Source organism: Mustelus asterias, chromosome 22, assembly GCF_964213995.1.
Source record: "Mustelus asterias chromosome 22, sMusAst1.hap1.1, whole genome shotgun sequence".
NCBI classification, from domain to species: Eukaryota; Metazoa; Chordata; class Chondrichthyes; order Carcharhiniformes; family Triakidae; genus Mustelus; species Mustelus asterias.
The window spans coordinates 15,614,171-15,633,460 of NC_135822.1; the positions used below are offsets into that span (position 1 = coordinate 15,614,171).

General features: G+C 45.3%; 1 protein-coding gene across 1 annotated transcript in view; it reads right to left on the minus strand.

Moving 5' to 3' along the window:
• The window catches only part of LOC144509739 (MORN repeat-containing protein 1-like), a 203,865-nt gene that overhangs the window by 98,679 nt on the left and 85,896 nt on the right, over nt 1-19,290 (minus strand). Inside the window, exon 11 of the mRNA XM_078238521.1 lies at nt 9,822-9,887. Coding sequence (XP_078094647.1) covers nt 9,822-9,887 — 66 coding nt within the window. The remainder of the gene's footprint in view (nt 1-9,821; nt 9,888-19,290) is intronic.

Sequence of the window (19,290 nt, forward strand, 5' to 3'; positions counted from 1 at the left end):
AATATAAACATAATTTACTTCTGAAATAGTATCTTTTAACAATCTGGCACAAGAGGAATGTATCATGGCAACTATGAAAGGAATCAGAAACAGGGGAACAAAAGCAGAGCTGGAAGGAAATCCAGAACAAATGATTTTCCTAATTTTACTCACGATAAAGGCAGCTTCAATGCAAACTGATTTTTGAGATGCTCTGCCGGGAACATGTCAGCCTAACTTCTCATTTTGGTGAAAAGTAGACAGAAGAGAATAAGATGACAGACAAAATAAAATATATGTACAGTTTTTTTCCTGGAAAGCTTCCTCTGATGAACCACAAGCCAGAATAGATTACCCACTGTCTACTCTCAAAGCGAGAGGAGAACCAGGCTTTGTGGTACAACATCTTTGCCAGTTGGCAATGCTATTTCTCACCATCCCATTTTCTCCTCACTTTGCCTCTCTGAGGGCGGAATTTACTGCAGGCAATGGGAGTCCCTCTCGCTGGCTAGACAGCTGGCAAGAGCCCCAAGTCACCTCCTTTGGGGAAGATCTGCTCACTTAAATGTTTCTCAGGAACCACAGTGGCCAGTGGTGAGACTGCCTCAAGATCAAGGATCCCAGGGGCAGAAATACCCCCCGCAAAGGACTGAAGTATCAATGTACTGCAGGGTACTAGAGTATCAATGTACTGCAGGGTACTGGGGTGTCAATGTACTGCAGGGTACTGGAGTATCAATGTACTGCAGGGTACTGGAGTATCAATGTACTGCAGGGTACTGGAGTATCAACGTACTGCAGGGTACTGGAGTATCAATGTACTGCAGGGTACTGGAGTATCAATGTACTGCAGGGTACTGGAGTATCAATGTACTGCAGGGTACTGGAGTATCAATGTACTGCAGGGTACTGGAGTATCAACGTACTGCAGGGTACTGGAGTATCAATGTACTGCAGGGTACTGGAGTATCAATGTACTGCAGGGTACTGAAGTATCAATGTACTGCAGGGTACTGGAGTATCAATGTACTGCAGGGTACTGGAGTATCAACGTACTGCAGGGTACTGGAGTATCAATGTACTGCAGGGTACTGGGGTATCAATGTACTGCAGGGTACTGGAGTATCAACGTACTGCAGGGTACTGGAGTATCAATGTACTGCAGGGTACTGGAGTATCAATGTACTGCAGGGTACTGGAGTATCAATGTACTGCAGGGTACTGGAGTATCAGTGTACTGCAGGGAACTGGAGTATCAATGTACTGCAGGGTACTGGAGTATCAATGTACTGCAGGGTACTGGAGTATCAATGTACTGCAGGGTACTGGAGTATCAATGTACTGCAGGGTACTGGGGTGTCAATGTACTGCAGGGTACTGGGGTGTCAATGTACTGCAGGGTACTGGAGTATCAACGTACTGCAGGGTACTGGAGTATCAATGTACTGCAGGATACTGGAGTATCAATGTACTGCAGGGTACTGGAGTATAAATGTACTGCAGGATACTGGGGTATCAATGTACTACAGAGTACTGGAGTATCAATGTACTGCAAGGTACTGGAGTATTAATGTACTGCAAGGTACTGGAGTATCAACGTACTGCAGGGTACTGGAGTATCAATGTACTGCAGGATACTGGAGTATCAATGTACTGCAGGGTACTGGAGTATAAATGTACTGCAGGATACTGGGGTATCAATGTACTACAGAGTACTGGAGTATCAATGTACTGCAAGGTACTGGAGTATTAATGTACTGCAAGGTACTGGAGTATCAATGTACTGCAGGTTACTGGAGTATCAATGTACTGCAGGATACTGGCGTATCAATGTACTGCAGGGTACTGGAGTATCAATGTACTGCAGGGTACTGGAGTATCAGTGTACTGCAGGGAACTGGAGTATCAATATACTGCAGGGTACTGGAGTATCAATGTACTGCAGGGTACTGGAGTATCAATGTACTGCAGGGTACTGGAGTATCAATGTACTGCAGGGTACTGGAGTATCAATGTACTGCAGGATATCGGAGTATCAATGTACTGCAGGGTACTGGAGAATCAATGTTCTGCAGGGTACTGGAGAATCAATGTATTGCAGGGTACTGGAGTATCAATGTACTGCAGGGTACTGGAGTATCAATGTACTGCAGGGTACTGGAGTATCAATGTACTGCAGGGTACTGGAGTATCAATGTACTGCAGGGTACTGGAGTATCAATGTACTGCAGGATATCGGAGTATCAATGTACTGCAGGGTACTGGAGAATCAATGTTCTGCAGGGTACTGGAGAATCAATGTATTGCAGGGTACTGGAGTATCAATGTACTGCAGGGTACTGGAGTATCAATGTACTGCAGGGTACTGGAGTATCAATGTACTGCAGGGTACTGGAGTATCAATGTACTGCAGGGTACTGGAGTATCAATGTACTGCAGGATATCGGAGTATCAATGTACTGCAGGGTACTGGAGAATCAATGTTCTGCAGGTTACTGGAGTATCAATGTACTGCAGGGTACTGGAGTATCAATGTACTGCAAGGTACTGGAGTATCAATGTACTGCAAGGTACTGGAGTATCAATGTACTGCAGGGTGCTGGAGTAACAATGTACTGCAAGGTTCTGGAGTATCAATGTACTGCAGGGTACTGGAGTATCAATGTACTGCAAGGTACTGGAGTATCAATGTACTGCAGGATACTGGAGTATCAATGTACTGCAGGGTACTGGAGTATCAATGTACTGCAGGATATCGGAGTATCAATGTACTGCAGGGTACTGGAAAATCAATGTTCTGCAAGGTACTGGAGTATCAATGTACTGCAGGGTACTGGAGTATCAATGTACTGAAAGCTACTGGAGTATCAATGTACTGCAAGGTACTGGAGTATCAATGTACTGCAGGGTGCAGGAGTAACAATGTACTGCAAGGTTCTGGAGTATCAATGTAGTGCAGGATACTGGAGTATCAATGTACTGCAGGATACTGGAGTATCAATGTACTGCAGGATACTGGAGTATCAATGTACTGCAGGGTACTGGAGTATCAATGTACTGCAGGATACTGGAGTATCAATGTACTGCAGGGTACTGGAGTATCAGTGTACTGCAGGATATCGGAGTATTAGTGTACGGCAGGATACTGGAGTATCAATGTACTGCAGGATACTGGGGTATCAATGTCATGGCGTATCAGTGTACTGCATTATATGTGTACTGCAGTATAAGTGCACCGGCCTCGAGTCTCCTACTGATCCCCTTGGCAAAGCCTGGTGCCCGGTGGGCACTGCCAGTGTGCCTAGTAGGCAGTACCAGGGTGCCAGGCTGCCTCCCTGCCCCTGACCTCCCAGAGGGCCTCAATGGCCCCAGGTCCCAACATCGAGGATATCAAGCCTGGCCCCCCGTTGCTGGGGACCATATATGATCCCTGCTTGTGTGGCCCTCCACTGGCGGGGTTAGAAACATATGTGAGCCTGGATGATACCGTCCTGGGCTCACTAAATAGATTTAAACGAGACTATGAATATTGTAATAAGCCTCGTGCCGTTCCCCGGCTGATTATGTCAGAAGAAATGATCCAGGAAGATTGCGACCGGCCAGATGCCAGTTGCAATTCCTGTTGTTGGCCTCCCGCTTCAACTTGCCACCCCACTATGCAATCCGGCCAGCATAGCGGGGTGGGAAAATCACGCCCGCTGTCTTTCAGATGAGATATTATGTCAAAGTCCTCTCTGGTAGACTCCAATGGCCCAATCTTGAACTTAAGGTCAAAACCTATCCCTCAACCAACATTGCAAGAACAGTTGAACTTTTCATTGCCATATTGCTGTTTGTGGGGCCATGTTGTTCAGAAATTGGCAGCTGCGTTTCCACATATAACAGAGACTGTACTTTCATAGTACAGTCATTGGCTGTCATTCGGGGGATAGCCCAAGATATTGAAAGTGGATATAAATACAAGCTTGTTTTGTTCTTTCTTAATCATTCCCCAGTCGAGACTCATACAAGAACCTTACCTTGGGCAAGGTGCAAACAACTTGTGTTGCCCGACTCCAAAATGAGTCAGCAGCTTCAAGAGTAGAAGGGCAAGGGGAGAAATAGGGGGGGGAGGGACTGGGCAACAATAAAATATGGAACCTCATGCAATACCTCCCACTATCATGAGAATCACAGCCAGATACTCAAAGAGAATACAGAGGGACGGGGAGCTGTCCGTCTCACATTAAACAACCAGTCCAAAGAAAGATTATGAATGAGCTCTGCCTGGAACAGGTCAGGCTGACCAATCACTTTGGTGAACTGTAAACAGGACAGTGTAAACTTAATCTGCATAGGATAATAAAGGCGGATCTTCTCAGAGGCATTTTGCAGTGCAGTTAATCTTCCGTGTAAAGATGAGCACAGGTTTGAAACACTGTCGATTTCTGTCACAATTGATACCAGCTTCAATTGTGACAGAATTGTGACAGAATAGGTTGTACAGCTATTCCAGCACAACAGTGAGTAGACAAGTGTAAATCATTGTGCCCAAAGCAATGTCGTATGATCCATTTGCTAATGGAAATTAGCAAATTTCCATATTTTGCAGACGAACCTGAACAAAGTTTTCTTCAAAAGACCCAGCACTAATTTCCCAAACCTTCCACCTCTAATTCCCCAAACATTCCCGCTCTAATTCCCCAAACCTTCCACCTCTAATTCCCCAAACATTCCCGCTCTAATTCCCCAAATATTCCAGCACTAATTCCCCAAACCTTCCAGCAATAATTCCCCAAACATTCCCGCTCTAATTCCCCAAACCTTCCACCTCTAATTCCCCAAACATTCCCGCTCTAATTCCCCAAATATTCCAGCACTAATTACCCAAACTTTCCAGCAATAATTCCCCAAACATTCCCGTTCTAATTCCCCAAACCTTCCAGCACTAATTCCCCAAACATTCCAGCAATAATTCCCCAAACATTCCCGTTCTAATTCCCCAAACATTCCAGCAATAATTCCCCAAACATTCCCGCTCTAATTCCACAAACATTCCAGCAATAATTCCCCAAACATTCCCGCTCTAATTCCCCAAACATTCCAGCAATAATTCCCCAAGCATTCCAGCTCTAATTCCCCAAACATTCCAGCAATAATTCCCCAAACATTCCCGCTCTAATTCCCCAAACATTCCAGCAATAATTCCCCAAACATTCCCGCTCTAATTCCCCAAACATTCCAGCAATAATTCCCCAAGCATTCCAGCTCTAATTCCCCAAACATTCCAGCAATAATTCCCCAAACATTCCCGCTCTAATTCCCCAAACATTCCCGCTCTAATTCCCCAAACATTCCAGCTCTAATTGCCCAAACATTCCACCAATTATTCCCCAAACATTCCAGCAATAAATCCCCAAACATTCCAGCACTAATTCCCCAAACATTCCCGCTCTAATTCCCCAAACATTCCCGCTCTAATTCCCCAAACATTCCCGCTCTAATTCCCCAAACATTCCAGCTTTAATTGCCCAAACATTCCACCAATTATTCCCCAAACATTCCAGCAATAAATCCCCAAACATTCCAGCGCTAATTCCCCAAATGTTCCAGCTCTAATTTCCCAAACATTCCACCATTGATTCTCCAAACATTCCAGCAATAATTCCCCAAACATTCCAGCACTAATTCCCCAAATATTCCAGCAATAATTCCCCAAACATTCCAGCACTAATTCCCCAAACATTCCAATTCAAATTTCCCAAACATTCCAGCAATAATTTCCCAAACATTCCAGCTCTAATTCCCCAAACATTCCAGCAATAATTCCCCTAACATTCCAATTCAAATTTCCCAAACATTCCAGCAATAATTTCCCAAACATTCCAGCTCTAATTCCCCTAACATTCCAGGTCTAATTTCCCAAACATTCCAGCTCTAATTCCCCTAACATTCCAGCACTAATTCCCTAAACATTCCAGCAATAATTCCCCAAGCATTCCAGCAATAATTCCCCAAACATTCCAGGTCTAATTTCCCAAACATTCCACCAATAATTCCCCAAACATTCCAGCTCTAATTCCCCAAACATTCCAGCTCCAATTCCCCAAACATTCCTGCTGTAATTCCCCAGACATTCCAGCTCTAATTCCCCAAACATTCCAGCAATAATTCCCCTAACATTCCAATTCAAATTTCCCAAACATTCCAGCAATAATTTCCCAAACATTCCAGCTCTAATTCCCCTAACATTCCAGGTCTAATTTCCCAAACATTCCAGCTTTAATTCCCCTAACATTCCAGCACTAATTCCCTAAACATTCCAGCAATAATTCCCCAAGCATTCCAGCAATAATTCCCCAAACATTCCAGGTCTAATTTCCCAAACATTCCACCAATAATTCCCCAAACATTCCAGCTCTAATTCCCCAAACATTCCAGCTCCAATTCCCCAAACATTCCTGCTGTAATTCCCCAAACATTCCAGCTCTGATTCCCCAAACATTCCAGCTCTAATTCACCAAACATTCCAGCAATAATTCCCCAAACATTCCAGCGCTAATTTCCCAAACATTCCAACGCTAATTCCACAATCATTCCAGCAATAATTCCCCCAACATTCCAGCTCTAATTCCCCAAACATTCCAGCAATAATTCCCCAAACGTTCCAGCAATAATTCCCCAAACATTCCAGCTCTAATTCCCTAAACATTCCAGCTCGAATTCCCCAAACATTCCAGCAACAATTCCCCAAACATTCCAGCAATAATTCCCCAAACATTCCAGCAATAATTCTCCAAACATTCCAGATCTATCATTCCAAGCATTCCAGCACTAATCCCCAAACATTCCAGCACTAATTCCCCAAACATTCCAGCAATAATTCCACAAACATTCCAACAATAATTCCCCACACATTCCAGGTCTAACATTCCAAACATTCCAGCACTAATTCCCCAAACATTCCAGCAATAATTCCCCGAACAGTCCAGGTCTAACATTCCAAACATTCCAGCTCTAATTCCCCAAACATTCCAGCTTGAACATCCCAGACATTCCAGGTCTAATTCCCCAAACATTCCAGCAATAATTCCCCAAACATCCCAGCTCTAATATCCTAAACATTCCAGTTCCAACATCCCAAACATTCCAGCTCTAATTCCACAAACATTCCAGCTCGAACATCCCAAAACATTCCAGCACTAATTCCCACAATATTCCATTTCTAGCTCCAAAAATGTTCCATTTTCAAATTGCCAGATCTGGATCATTGCAATCGAGCCAGGAGGGTGTTGGGCAGGAGGCTGAATGGTGAGGAAAATGCTCCATGCTCTTTCTCTGGAAAGCTACCAGTAATCCCTGTTGATAGATGAGCATCTATGGACGAGGCTCACAGATGAGCCCAGGATCCGGCTCAATTGTATTGTCTTCCATTGTTAAACATCCTGCCAGCGCTTACCATCTCGCTGCCAACCAGGAATGGCTGCTTGGAAACATACCCCAGCAATCGTAATGGCCTCAGGACAGGGGAAAGTCACAAGGACAAGTTGATAAGGGAGGTTGTGTTGAAGATACAAGCACAAAAAGCATCATGGAGACACAGCTAAATCACTGACTCTGGGCAGTTCATAATCCTGGAGTTTTCACTGGATGACCACTCCACTCGATTATACATTCTTTAACCCTCTTTCAATATTTTTAAAACTGAAAATTGAAAATGTTTGGTGTTAGTAAGAAATTACAAGGTTAGTTTAATGCCTCCATGATTGGTGTCCAGCATTTCCTGCTGCAGTGTCTTGGGGATTCGCTTTTCATTCCTGAGGACAGGTGGTTGGCAATCCTGTGGACAGCATTACCTGCACGTGTGTTCACTTTTACCAGCTCACTAAAGAGACTGAACAGGCGAGAGAGATTTTATTTCAATGGGTTTGAATTCCAGAGCAAGGTAGTCTTGGGCAGGAAATAACTTTGACTGAAATTGCTACAAACCAGGGTCTATTTCTATCTCGTAAATATATGCAAGAAATAAGGAACTTGCATGTAAGTAGCACCTCGTCACATCTCTGAGGATGTTGCAGAGCATTTCACATCAAGTGTATTAATCAGGTTAATCAGGTAGACGATGCAGTCATTCTGCTCAGAGCAAGGCCCCACAAACAGCAATGAGATGGTTAACCACTTCTCTGCTTTGTGGCATAGTTGGCTGTAGGACTATGCGTAAGGGCATCAATAGAGATCCCTGAGCTTTTTCAAACAGTGTCATGGGATTTTTTACTTCCACCAGAACCACTGGGACAGAGGTAAAGGAAGCTAATGACTGCACTCTCGCAGTACTGCACTACAGTGTCACCAGAGATTATGGGCTCAAGTCTCTGGAGCCGGGTACTCGAAACCACAACCTTCTGTTATGGAGGCAAGGGGGGATATTATCTGAGCCAAGAATGCCAATTTGAGAAAACATAGCCATGCTTCCTCCAACACAATGGTAGGCTGCAAAAATATTTCATTGGCTGTAAAGTGCTTCAAGACGCCGGGGGTTGTGAAAAGTGCTACATAAATGCAAGTCTTTCTCAAGAAGAGATGTGGTTGATTTTACATACCTACTGTAGCAGCGAGGTTTGAGAATGTGCAGGAAGACAGCAGTGTGTGTCTGAACCATCACCACTGAATGAAATTGTAACCAATGGGAATCTTCCACATCCAGTTTTGACTGTGAGCTCTGAGGGTGGCACCAGCTGTGAAGAGGCAAATAACTCACAGAAAACCAACAACCTGTGAAACATGCACAGCCCAGGGGACAGCACGCACATGGATCCTCCATCTCTATCCACGCTGAAGCCACAGATGTGTGACATGTATTTGTGTCATTAAATGTGTTGTCTGTATTAACTCTTTCACGGTCATTAAACTCCTGGCACTGAATGTCTCTCTGTAGATCATTCTGACACAGATAGTGGCTGAACCAACTCCCTATGTCACAACAGATAAAATCAATTTGTACCACCAGCACCTTCTTATTGTTTGATGCAAGTAGAGTTGATTTTGGAACCCACCCTGTTCTATCAGTTGATATGTCATAAAGGAGGAAGTGAGAAGCACTGAGGAAAGTCAGGAGGAACATTTCAACCCAAAAGAAATAGATTTGTGGAACAAAGCGTCAGGGAAAGGCATTACAGTGAAATGGATTCAGGTGCAATTAGGAGTCTTTCTGGAGAAAGAAGAAATATAGCAGGGATGTCTAAACTACTGCCTCTGGGTTGTATGTACCTTGTGAGCCCTGCTGTTCAATTTTATTGATGTGAATTATTCTTAGTCACTGTTTGTCCTGCTAAACTTCATGGGCCTGAGGAAAAGGGTTGTTCTGAGTGCTGTTATTGGTGGATAAATCTTTAATCAGAAAATCAACATCAATTAGTGTCAGCAACTTGAGACTTATGGAAATTAGGGAGAATGTTCACTTAAAGCTTAAATAAGCTCCATGGTCCAAATCTTAGGGGCCACTTACACTCCTGGCTTGAAGGCTACTCTGAGAGGGTGGAGTTGATCTATGACAGAGTCATGCTCAGTAAGAAGTTTAACAACACCAGGTTAAAGTCCAACAGGTTTATTTGGTAGCAAAAGCCACACAAGCTTTCGAGGCTCTGAGCCCCTTCTTCAGGTGAGTCATGCTCACCAGGTTTGCTGTGCTCTTTTGTGTTCCTGGTTAGTTTCTACTTGTTAGCGTTCGCACTGGCTGCCTGCCCAAGCTAGGAGGCGGCCTGCTCATACTCCACACACATACAGCAGAAAGGACCCTAGCCTCCCAGGAAGAATGCAGGCTGGCGCAGTACTGGGAATCTGCCACTAAGGTAGAAGACAATTACCATAAAGAGCTTCCTCCTGCTGGTTTGTTCCAGTTCTCTTGTTGACTGGCGAAGAGTCTGATGTATCTAAGAGAGAAACAAAGAGCTTTCAATCAAATAACTGGGTCTCAGTCGTTGCTGCTGACAATGTCCAAGCAGTTTTTGGGTCTGTATTTGTCATATTAGATTGATTTATCCACCATTTACACGTAGTGTGGGTAAGTGCTTCTGTGAGAGGCTGACAAAGCTGAAACAAGGAAAATAGTTATTTATTAAATAAAGTTCTAAGTAATGATGGAAGTGAGATTTCGATTGATTTGTGAAAGTTGGATTTGAATAGGGAACATAGGAGGGAAAAGGCCCTGAAGGAAGAAAGTAAGGACACCAAGCCGTTGTGGTGAGATGGGAGATGTAGTGGTTGTGGTGTCTGTATCTTTAAGATAGTAAGAAGTTTAACAACACCAGGTTAAAGTCCAACAGGTTTATTTGGTAGCAAAAGCCACACAAGCTTTCGAGGCTCTGAGCCCCTTCTTCAGGTGAGTGGGAATTCTGTTCACAAACAGAACTTATAAAGACACAGACTCAATTTACATGAATAATGGTTGGAATGCGAATACTTACAACTAGTTTACTTTAGTTGTAAGTATTCGCATTCCAACCATTATTCATGTAAATTGAGTCTGTGTCTTTATAAGTTCTGTTTGTGAACAGAATTCCCACTCACCTGAAGAAGGGGCTCAGAGCCTCGAAAGCTTGTGTGGCTTTTGCTACCAAATAAACCTGTTGGACTTTAACCTGGTGTTGTTAAACTTCTTACTGTGTTTACCCCAGTCCAACGCCGGCATCTCCACATCTTTAAGATAGCACAACAGGAGAGTGTCACCTGACTTGAGGAACCAAGAGCAAGTGATCACCCCAGAGAGTGAAGTCCTCTCTCGGTTAGCCATGTAGACAACATGTAAAGGCCGGATTGCTGCTCCTAGGGGCTGCAACCGCTTATATATAATTTCTTGTTATCAATAAATACCTTTTGTTCCTAACAAAGTCGGAAGCCTCTTGACGACATCCAAAGCGTGCCACGCTATTACAGGAGAGATGGCCAGAGGGCCATACAAAGAGCTGGAATTTCAGGAGGTTTGTATCGGTGAAGTTAGAAGCAGAAAACAGATCGAGAGTAGTGGTGCCAAGACAACTGACTAATAGTTTCTTGAAGGCGAGAGACTTTGAGCTGTGGATGAGGAAGGGGATTTGGGTTGTATACACATCACTCAAAGCCAATGCACAGGTTTAAAAAGTAATCAGATAGGCTAATGGAACTGTTGGACTTTATGTGTGGTAGGCTGGACTTCAGCAGTACAAAGCCTCGGTCAGACTGCATTCAAGAAAGGACATATTGGCCTTGAAGGCGATATGGAGCTGATCTAGCCAAACGATATTGGGGTTTAAAGGGTTAAATTAGCAAGCTGGTTTGCATAAACTTGACATGCATTCCTCTGAGTTTAGAAGGTTGAAGGGTGATTTAACTGAGATGTTTAAAAATGATAAGGGGATCTGAAAGGCTAGATACAGAGAAAGTATTTCCTTTGTTGGGGAAGTCAGAACAAGGAGGCATAATCTAAAAATTGGAACGAGGATATTCAGGAATGAAAGCAGGAAGTACTTTTTCACACAAAGGATCGTGGAAATCTGAAACTGTCTCCCCCAAAAGGTTATGGATGCTAGTAAAAGAAAAAAACCTGTCTTCACAAGTTCAAAAGAGCAACATAGGCTCTAATTAATGTTGGTAATAATAGAGAACAAACGCTTAACATGTTCTTTTGACTTCCTCGAGTCTTTTAATAGGTGTCTTTAACCCATTTATTTTGACTTATTAAAGTCCGTACAATGACTTTTGTTTTCGCAATTACAATATATTTTACCATTCCAGGAGGGATTATTTTTTTTGTTGAAAGACAGAATTGCAGGGAGGCTCCCAAAATGCAGGAAAATTCACAAAGCACATTGTCAGAAATCAAATTTTTAGGGGCGTGTAGCCCAGAGAAACCAAACCTTGCACCTTCATCATTCGCATCCTTCGCAGTAATTTTTAACTGCATTATTGTTGCAAACTCCACTTTTTCTGCACTTTAGGCTTTTTCTACCACCTGCAGAAGGAATGTGAACAAATGTTGGGTTCGCCTGCAGTTTAAGTAATAACCTTTCTATGTTCCACTGCAAACACTCTTCTTCACAGCAATATTTAAAACAAAATTGCACTTATGTAGCACTTCTCACGACCACAGGTTGTAAAGTGCTTTACAACCAATGAAGTACTTGGAGCAAACATGGGGTGGCACGATGGCACAGTGGTTAGCACTGCTGCCTCACAGCGCCAGGCACCCGGGTTCAATTCCCGGCCTTAGCTCACTGTCTGTGTGGAGTTTGCACATTCTCCCCGTGTCTGCGTGGGTTTCCTCCAGGTGCTCTGGTTTCCTCCCACAGTCCAAAGATGTGTGGGTTAGGTTGATTGGCCAAGCTAAATTGTCCCTTAGTATCAGGGGGATTAGCTAGGGTAAATGCATAGGGGATAGGGCCTGGGTGGGATTGTGGTCGATGCAGAATTGATGGGCCAAATGGCTTCCTTCCTTTCTATAGGATTCCATGAAACATAGTCATGCTTGTGATGTGGAAAATGTGCCAACCAATCTGTGTCCAGACAACGACCAGTTCATCTGTTTTTGTGAAATTAATTGAGGGATGAATATTGGCCAAGATACTGGGGATAACTTCCCATCTCGTCTTCGAAACAGTGGCACGGGGTGAGGCCACACCTGGACTGCTTTGTACAGTTTTGGTCTCCTTACTTGAGAAAGGATGTTCTGGCACTGGAGGGGATGCAGAGGAGATTCACTTGGTTGATCCCGGAGTTGAGAGGATTGGCTTATGAGGAGAGATTGAGTAGACTAGGACTATACTCATTGGAATTTAGAAGAATGAGGATGGGTCTTATAGAAACATATAAAATTATGAAGGGAATAGATAAGATAGAAGCAGGGAGGTTGTTTCCACTGGCAGGTGAAACTAGAACTAGCTAGGGGGCATAGCCTCAAAATAAGGGGGAGCAGATTTAGGACTGAGTTGAGGAGGAACTTCTTCACCCAAAGAGTTGTGAATCTATGGAATTCCCCGCCCAGTGAAACAGTTGAGGCTACCTGGTTGAATGTTTTTAAGGCAAAGATAGATTTTTGAACAGTAAAGGAATTAAGTGTTATGGTGAGCAGCCGGGTAAGTGGAGTTTACGAGCTTAAATGGGTGGCACGGTGGCACAGATAGGCGGCATGATGGCTCAGTGGTTAGCACTGCTGTCTCTCAGCACCAGGGACCCAGCTCAGGTCACTGCCTGTGCAGAGTCTGAACGTTCTCCCCATGTTTGTGTGTTTCCTCCGTCTGCTGGTTGGGTGCATTGGCCATGCATGCCTCCCTCAGTATACCCAAATAGGCGCCGAAGTGTGGCGACTAGGGGATTTTCATAGTAACTTCATTGCAGTGTTAATGTAAGCCTACTTGTGACATTAATAAATAAACTTTAAAAAACTGAGTCCATGAAAAGATCAGCCATGATCTTACTGAATGACGGAGCAGGCTCAAGGGGCCAGATGGCCCACTCCTGCTCCTAGTTCTTATGTTCTTTGACATCCCCCCGAGAGAGCAGAGAGGGTCTCAGTCTAACATCTCAATCTGAAAGGCAGCTGCACCTCCGGACAGTGCAGGGCTCCTTCAGTACTCCCCTGTCGTGTCCTGGATTATTGTATTCAATAAGAGTTTTAACAACACCAGGTTAAAGTCCAACAGGTTTATTTGGTAGAAAATGGTATTTGCTACCAAATAAACCTGTTGGACTTTAACCTGGTGTTGTTAAAACTCTTACTGTGTTCACCCCAGTCCAACGCCGGCATCTCCACATTATTGTATTCAAACCATGGAGTGGGACTTGAACCCAGAACTCAAGAGGTGGGAATGCTATCAACTGAGCCACAGCTGATTTTAGGGCTACATTCGCACTGTCAGCTTTTGTGAAGCTGTTACCAACTTTTGGTAGTTTTCTAAAAAATAAAGTATTGGAAGAGGGAAGCATGCACAGAAAGTTGGAGTTAGTGGAAGGGAGGACATGTAAGACTGGAGAGACACGTAGAAAACTGCAGGTGGAAAAAGAGCAGAAAAAAGTAGGAAATGGAGTAGAAAAATTCTATGGTTGTTATCGTGGAATAAGCATCAAACATGTGCTATGCAGGTGCTGTGTTAATAAGGCCCACTGTTGAAAAATCTGATTTTAGCTCACAATTCTGGGGTGTTCATAATCGTGATTTAAAAGTTCCTATAGACATTAAAACTGGTACCTGAAGATTTTGCACTAAAACCCTGATTAGGTGCAATTGTTGTGAGGTGGTACAAGTAGCCTGCACACGCACACAGCCACATCCACTGGAGATGTGGAATTCGTTGGCTTAAACACAACAGGATGTCTCAGAAGGTTCGAGGACCGGGAGAGGGGGCATAGCTTCCCGGTTACAGCTCTGAGGGTCCTGGTGGAGGAGGTTCAGAAGAGGAGGATGTCTCTCGAGGGAGTGCAGCGAAGGTTTACCAGGCTAATTCTGGGATGGCGGGACTGATAGAACATAGAACATAGAACAGTACAGCACAGAATAGGCCCTTCGGCCCACGATGTTGTGCCGAGCTTTATCTGAAACCAAGATCAAGCTATCCCACTCCCTATCATCCTGGTGTGCTCCATGTGCCTATCCAATAACCGCTTAAATGTTCCTAAAGTGTCTGACTCCACTATCACTGCAGGCAGTCCATTCCACACCCCAACCACTCTCTGCGTAAAGAACCTACCTCTGATATCCTGCCTGTATCTCCCACCACGAACCCTAGAGTTATGCCCCCTTGTAATAGCTCCATCCACCCGAGGAAATAGTCTTTGAATGTTCACTCTATCTATCCCCTTCATCATTTTATAAACCTCTATTAAGTCTCCCCTCAGCCTCCTCCGCTCCAGAGAGAACAGCCCTAGCTCCCTCAACCTTTCCTCATAAGACCTACCCTCCAAACCAGGCAGCATCCCGGTAAATCTCCTCTGCACTCTTTCCAGCGCTTCCACATCCTTCTTATAGTGAGGTGACCAGAACTGCACACAATATTCCAAATGTGGTCTCACCAAGGTCCTGTACAGTTGCAGCATAACCCCACGGCTCTTAAACTCCAACCCCCTGTTAATAAAAGCTAACACACTATAGGCCTTCTTCACAGCTCTATCCACTTGAGTGGCAACCTTTAGAGATCTGTGGATATGAACCCCAAGATCTCTCTGTTCCTCCACAGTCTTCAGAACCCTACCTTTTACCCTGTAATCCACATTTAAATTAGTCCTACCAAAATGAATCACCTCACATTTATCAGGGTTAAACTCCATTTGCCATTTTTCAGCCCATCTTTGCATCCTATCTATGTCTCTTTGCAGCCTACAACAGCCCTCCACCTCATCCACTACTCCATGTATGAGGAGAGATTGACTAGGTTAGGATTGTTTTCGTGGAGCTCAGACAAATGAGGGGGGATTTCATAGAGACTTATAACATTCTAACAGGACTAGACAGGTAGATACAGGGAGGATGATCCCGAAGGTGGGTGCATCCAGAACCAGGAGTCACAGTCTGAGGATTTGGGGTAGACCATTTAGGATGGAGGTGAGGAGACATTTCTTCACCCAAAGAGCCTGAGGAATTCATTACCACAGGAAGTAGTTGATGCCAAAACATTGAATGTATTCAAGAGGCGGTTGGATATAGCACTTGGGGCGAATGGGATCAAAGAATATGGGGAGAAAGCAGGATTAGGCTATTGAGTTGGATGATCAGCCATGATCGTGATGAATGGCGGAGCAGACTTGAAGGGCCAAATGGCCTCTTACTGCTCCTATCTTCTATGTTTCTATGTCCTGTGCCAGCAGGGAGGCTGCAGGCCATTGGTGTCTCATTTCCTCCCATTCTCCTTTCTCCTGGTGATTCCCGTGTCTGATCAATAGTAAGTGAACAGTGAGATCAGACCAATCCTCACAATTCTCAGCTATGACTTATTTACCCCTGTTCACCTGACTGCTGTTAGGAGAGGGTGTTAATGGAAGTGTCAGCCAGCAAAATATACCATACAGCCTTGTTAATGAGTGCTAACAGGCAATTTAATTATCAATCAAAGCATTCATCACCTTCGTGTGCATTTCAACTCCTGTGCAAAGATGCTGCTTTGCACTAAAGGTGGGTTAAAATGACATTGCTGTTTAAACCAGAGAATCATAGAATTCATTCAGTGCACAAAGAGGCCATTTGGCCCATTGAATGCACCTACTCTCTGACAGAGCATCTTACCCCACTAATCTCCGTAACGCATCTTGGGACACTAAGGGGCAATTTAGCACGACCAATCCACCTAACCTGCACATCTTTGGACTGTGGGAGGAAACCGGAGCATCCGGAGGAAACCCACGCAGACACGGGGAGAATCTACAAACTCCACACAGAGAGTGACCCAAGGTTGGAATTGAATCCGGGTCCCTGGCACTGTGAGGCAGCAGTGCTAACCACTGTGCCACCGTGTCCCTTGACCACCTCGAAGGCTCTTTAGAAACTAAAAGTAGTTGGGGAAAATCACCCTATGTACCTTTTTTGAAAATAAAATCAAGCACCTGGTAATGGTTGTAATACTGTAATAATATTTTTGAAGCCCTTATATAAAGTTTATTTATTCATTAATCACAAGTAGGCCAACATTAACACTGCAATGAAGTTACTGTGAAAATCCCCAAGTCGCCACGCTCTGGCGCCTGTTCGGGTACACTGAGGGAGAATTTAGCATGGCCAATTCACCTAACCTGCACATTTTTGGACTGTGGGAGGAAACCGGAGCACCCGGATGAGACCCACGCAGACACGGGGAGAATCTGCAAACTCCACACAGAGAGTGACCCAAGCTGAGAATCGAACCCAGGTCCCTGGCACTGTGAGGCAGCAGTGCTAACCACTGTGGCACCATGCCACCCTATATATTTTACCCTTCCTCCACTAAAGGCACTCATTTCTTTTGTGATACAGTACTGTGAGCATTGGCAGCACTTGGATCCATGTGACCTATCTTCAAGAGTGAGCCTAGGCGATGAGTGTCAATGGGCTAGTTGACAGTGGAGGGCATCACAGTTAAAGCCTGATCCTGTTGTTATCCAGTACGACTTTCCAGCAAGGATCACTGAATAGCGATCCGAAGCAGCAAGTACTGCATTACAGCTTGTTCTCCACTCAAGATCAGGAAAGCTGAAGCCAATTATAATAGCTGGCATCAGCTAACCTGGCACAGATTGGAGACTGAATCTGGGACTTTCCTGGTTTGTGTGGCTAAGTTCCACATGGGGCAGCATTTTCCAATTGAGCGAGAGGAGAGGTATTTGAATAAACTTTACATAAATAGTTAAAAGTAAGTTCTATTGGTGGAAGGCATGATGTCTGGCAAAACAAATTGTGTAGGAAGTGCCCACATTTTGTGGAAAATAAATTGGATTTAAATGTAAGCACCTCTAAACTGTGAATTGTTAATTATGTCATTATTTTCCCACACCATCTGGCTTGTTCAGAGTCATCAGTTCCCAAAGATGTGATCTTTAGCACCAGTGGCATCTCCGTCAAATCTATTTACATAAAAGCCTGCTCATCTTTAGTGCAAGTATTTAGACTTGTTCTGATTTCCAAGTCCTAGCCAAATTAAATAGTACTGTGTAACCAGTTCACTCAAAGGCTGTGGAACAAGCCTTTGGGAATTGCCCAGAATTGTGTTCATACTCAACTTGGTGACAGTACAATTGCGGAGTAAAAATGTTAATTGCGCAGTTTGCAGAAGAAGACTCAAATTAAAATAAACTGTAAGACATCATGCTCCCGCTAATTGTCTGTCAAATTTACATACAGAGATTCTCTTCTCGATTGTTTGCTTTCTCTGCAATGGAGCTGTCTTCCTCCTTATATCTCAGCCCTCCTTTGTTGTTCACATGGCCTGTACTCACTACCCTGCCAGAGCTGTCGGCTGCCTGAACCTAATCTCAGGAACAAGATGATTTTCTTTACTCCCCTGTTGCTGAGGTTAACTGAAGCACCTCAACGACCAGCCCAGCTGAGTTCCAATATGTAGGCATAAAATGGACACTGAACCTGCAGGTTTTCTGTTTCCGATATTACTGGAGAGTACTTTTAGCAACAGAGTCTTTGGAGGAAGCTCAACAGCTATTCTGCAAGGGTTGTGTTTTTAGTAGGCAGCAGAAGAATAACACTTCCGCTGTGCACTGTCTGAAAATTAAGTCACTAATGTTAGAATCCAAGTTTTAAGTTTAAGTTTTAAGTTTGTTTATTAGTGTCACAAGTAAGGTTACATTCACACTGCAATGAAGTTACTGCGAAAATCCACTAGTCACCACACTCTGGCGCCTGTTCGGGTACACTGAGGGAGAATTTAGCATGGCCAATGCACCTAATGTCTTTCAGACTGTGGGAAGAAACCGGAGCATCCGGAGGAAATGCATGCAGACATGGGGAGAATGTGCAGACTCTACACAGACAGTGACCCAAGCCGGGAATCAAAGCCAGGTTTCTAGCGCTGTGAGGCAGCAGTGCCCCAGACGCTGTGAGGGAGCAGCGCCCCCGGCGCTGTGAGGGAGCAGCGCCCCCAGACGCTGTGAGGGAGCAGTGCCCCAGACGCTGTGAGGGAGCAGTGCCCCAGGCGCTGTGAGGGAGCAGTGCCCCCGGCGCTGTGAGGGAGCAGTGCCCCAGACGCTGTGAGGCAGCAGTGCCCCAGACGCTGTGAGGGAGCAGTGCCCCAGACGCTGTGAGGGAGCAGTGCCCCAGACGCTGTGAGGGAGCAGTGCCCCCGGCGCTGTGAGGCAGCAGTGCCCCAGACGCTGTGAGGGAGCAGTGCCCCAGACGCTGTGAGGCAGCAGTGCCCCAGACGCTGTGAGGGAGCAGTGCCCCAGACGCTGTGAGGCAGCAGTGCCCCAGACGCTGTGAGGCAGCAGTGCCCCAGACGCTGTGAGGGAGCAGTGCCCCAGACGCTGTGAGGCAGCAGTGCCCCAGACGCTGTGAGGCAGCAGTGCCCCAGACGCTGTGAGGGAGCAGTGCCCCAGACGCTGTGAGGCAGCAGTGCCCCAGACGCTGTGAGGCAGCAGTGCCCCAGACGCTGTGAGGGAGCAGTGCCCCAGACGCTGTGAGGGAGCAGTGCCCCCAGACGCTGCGAGGCAGCAGTGCCCCCGGCGCTGTGAGGCAGCAGTGCCCCCGGCGCTGTGAGGGAGCAGTGCCCCAGACGCTGTGAGGGAGCAGTGCCCCAGACGCTGCGAGGCAGCAGTGCCCCCGGCGCTGTGAGGGAGCAGTGCCCCAGACGCTGTGAGGGAGCAGTGCCCCAGACGCTGTGAGGGAGCAGT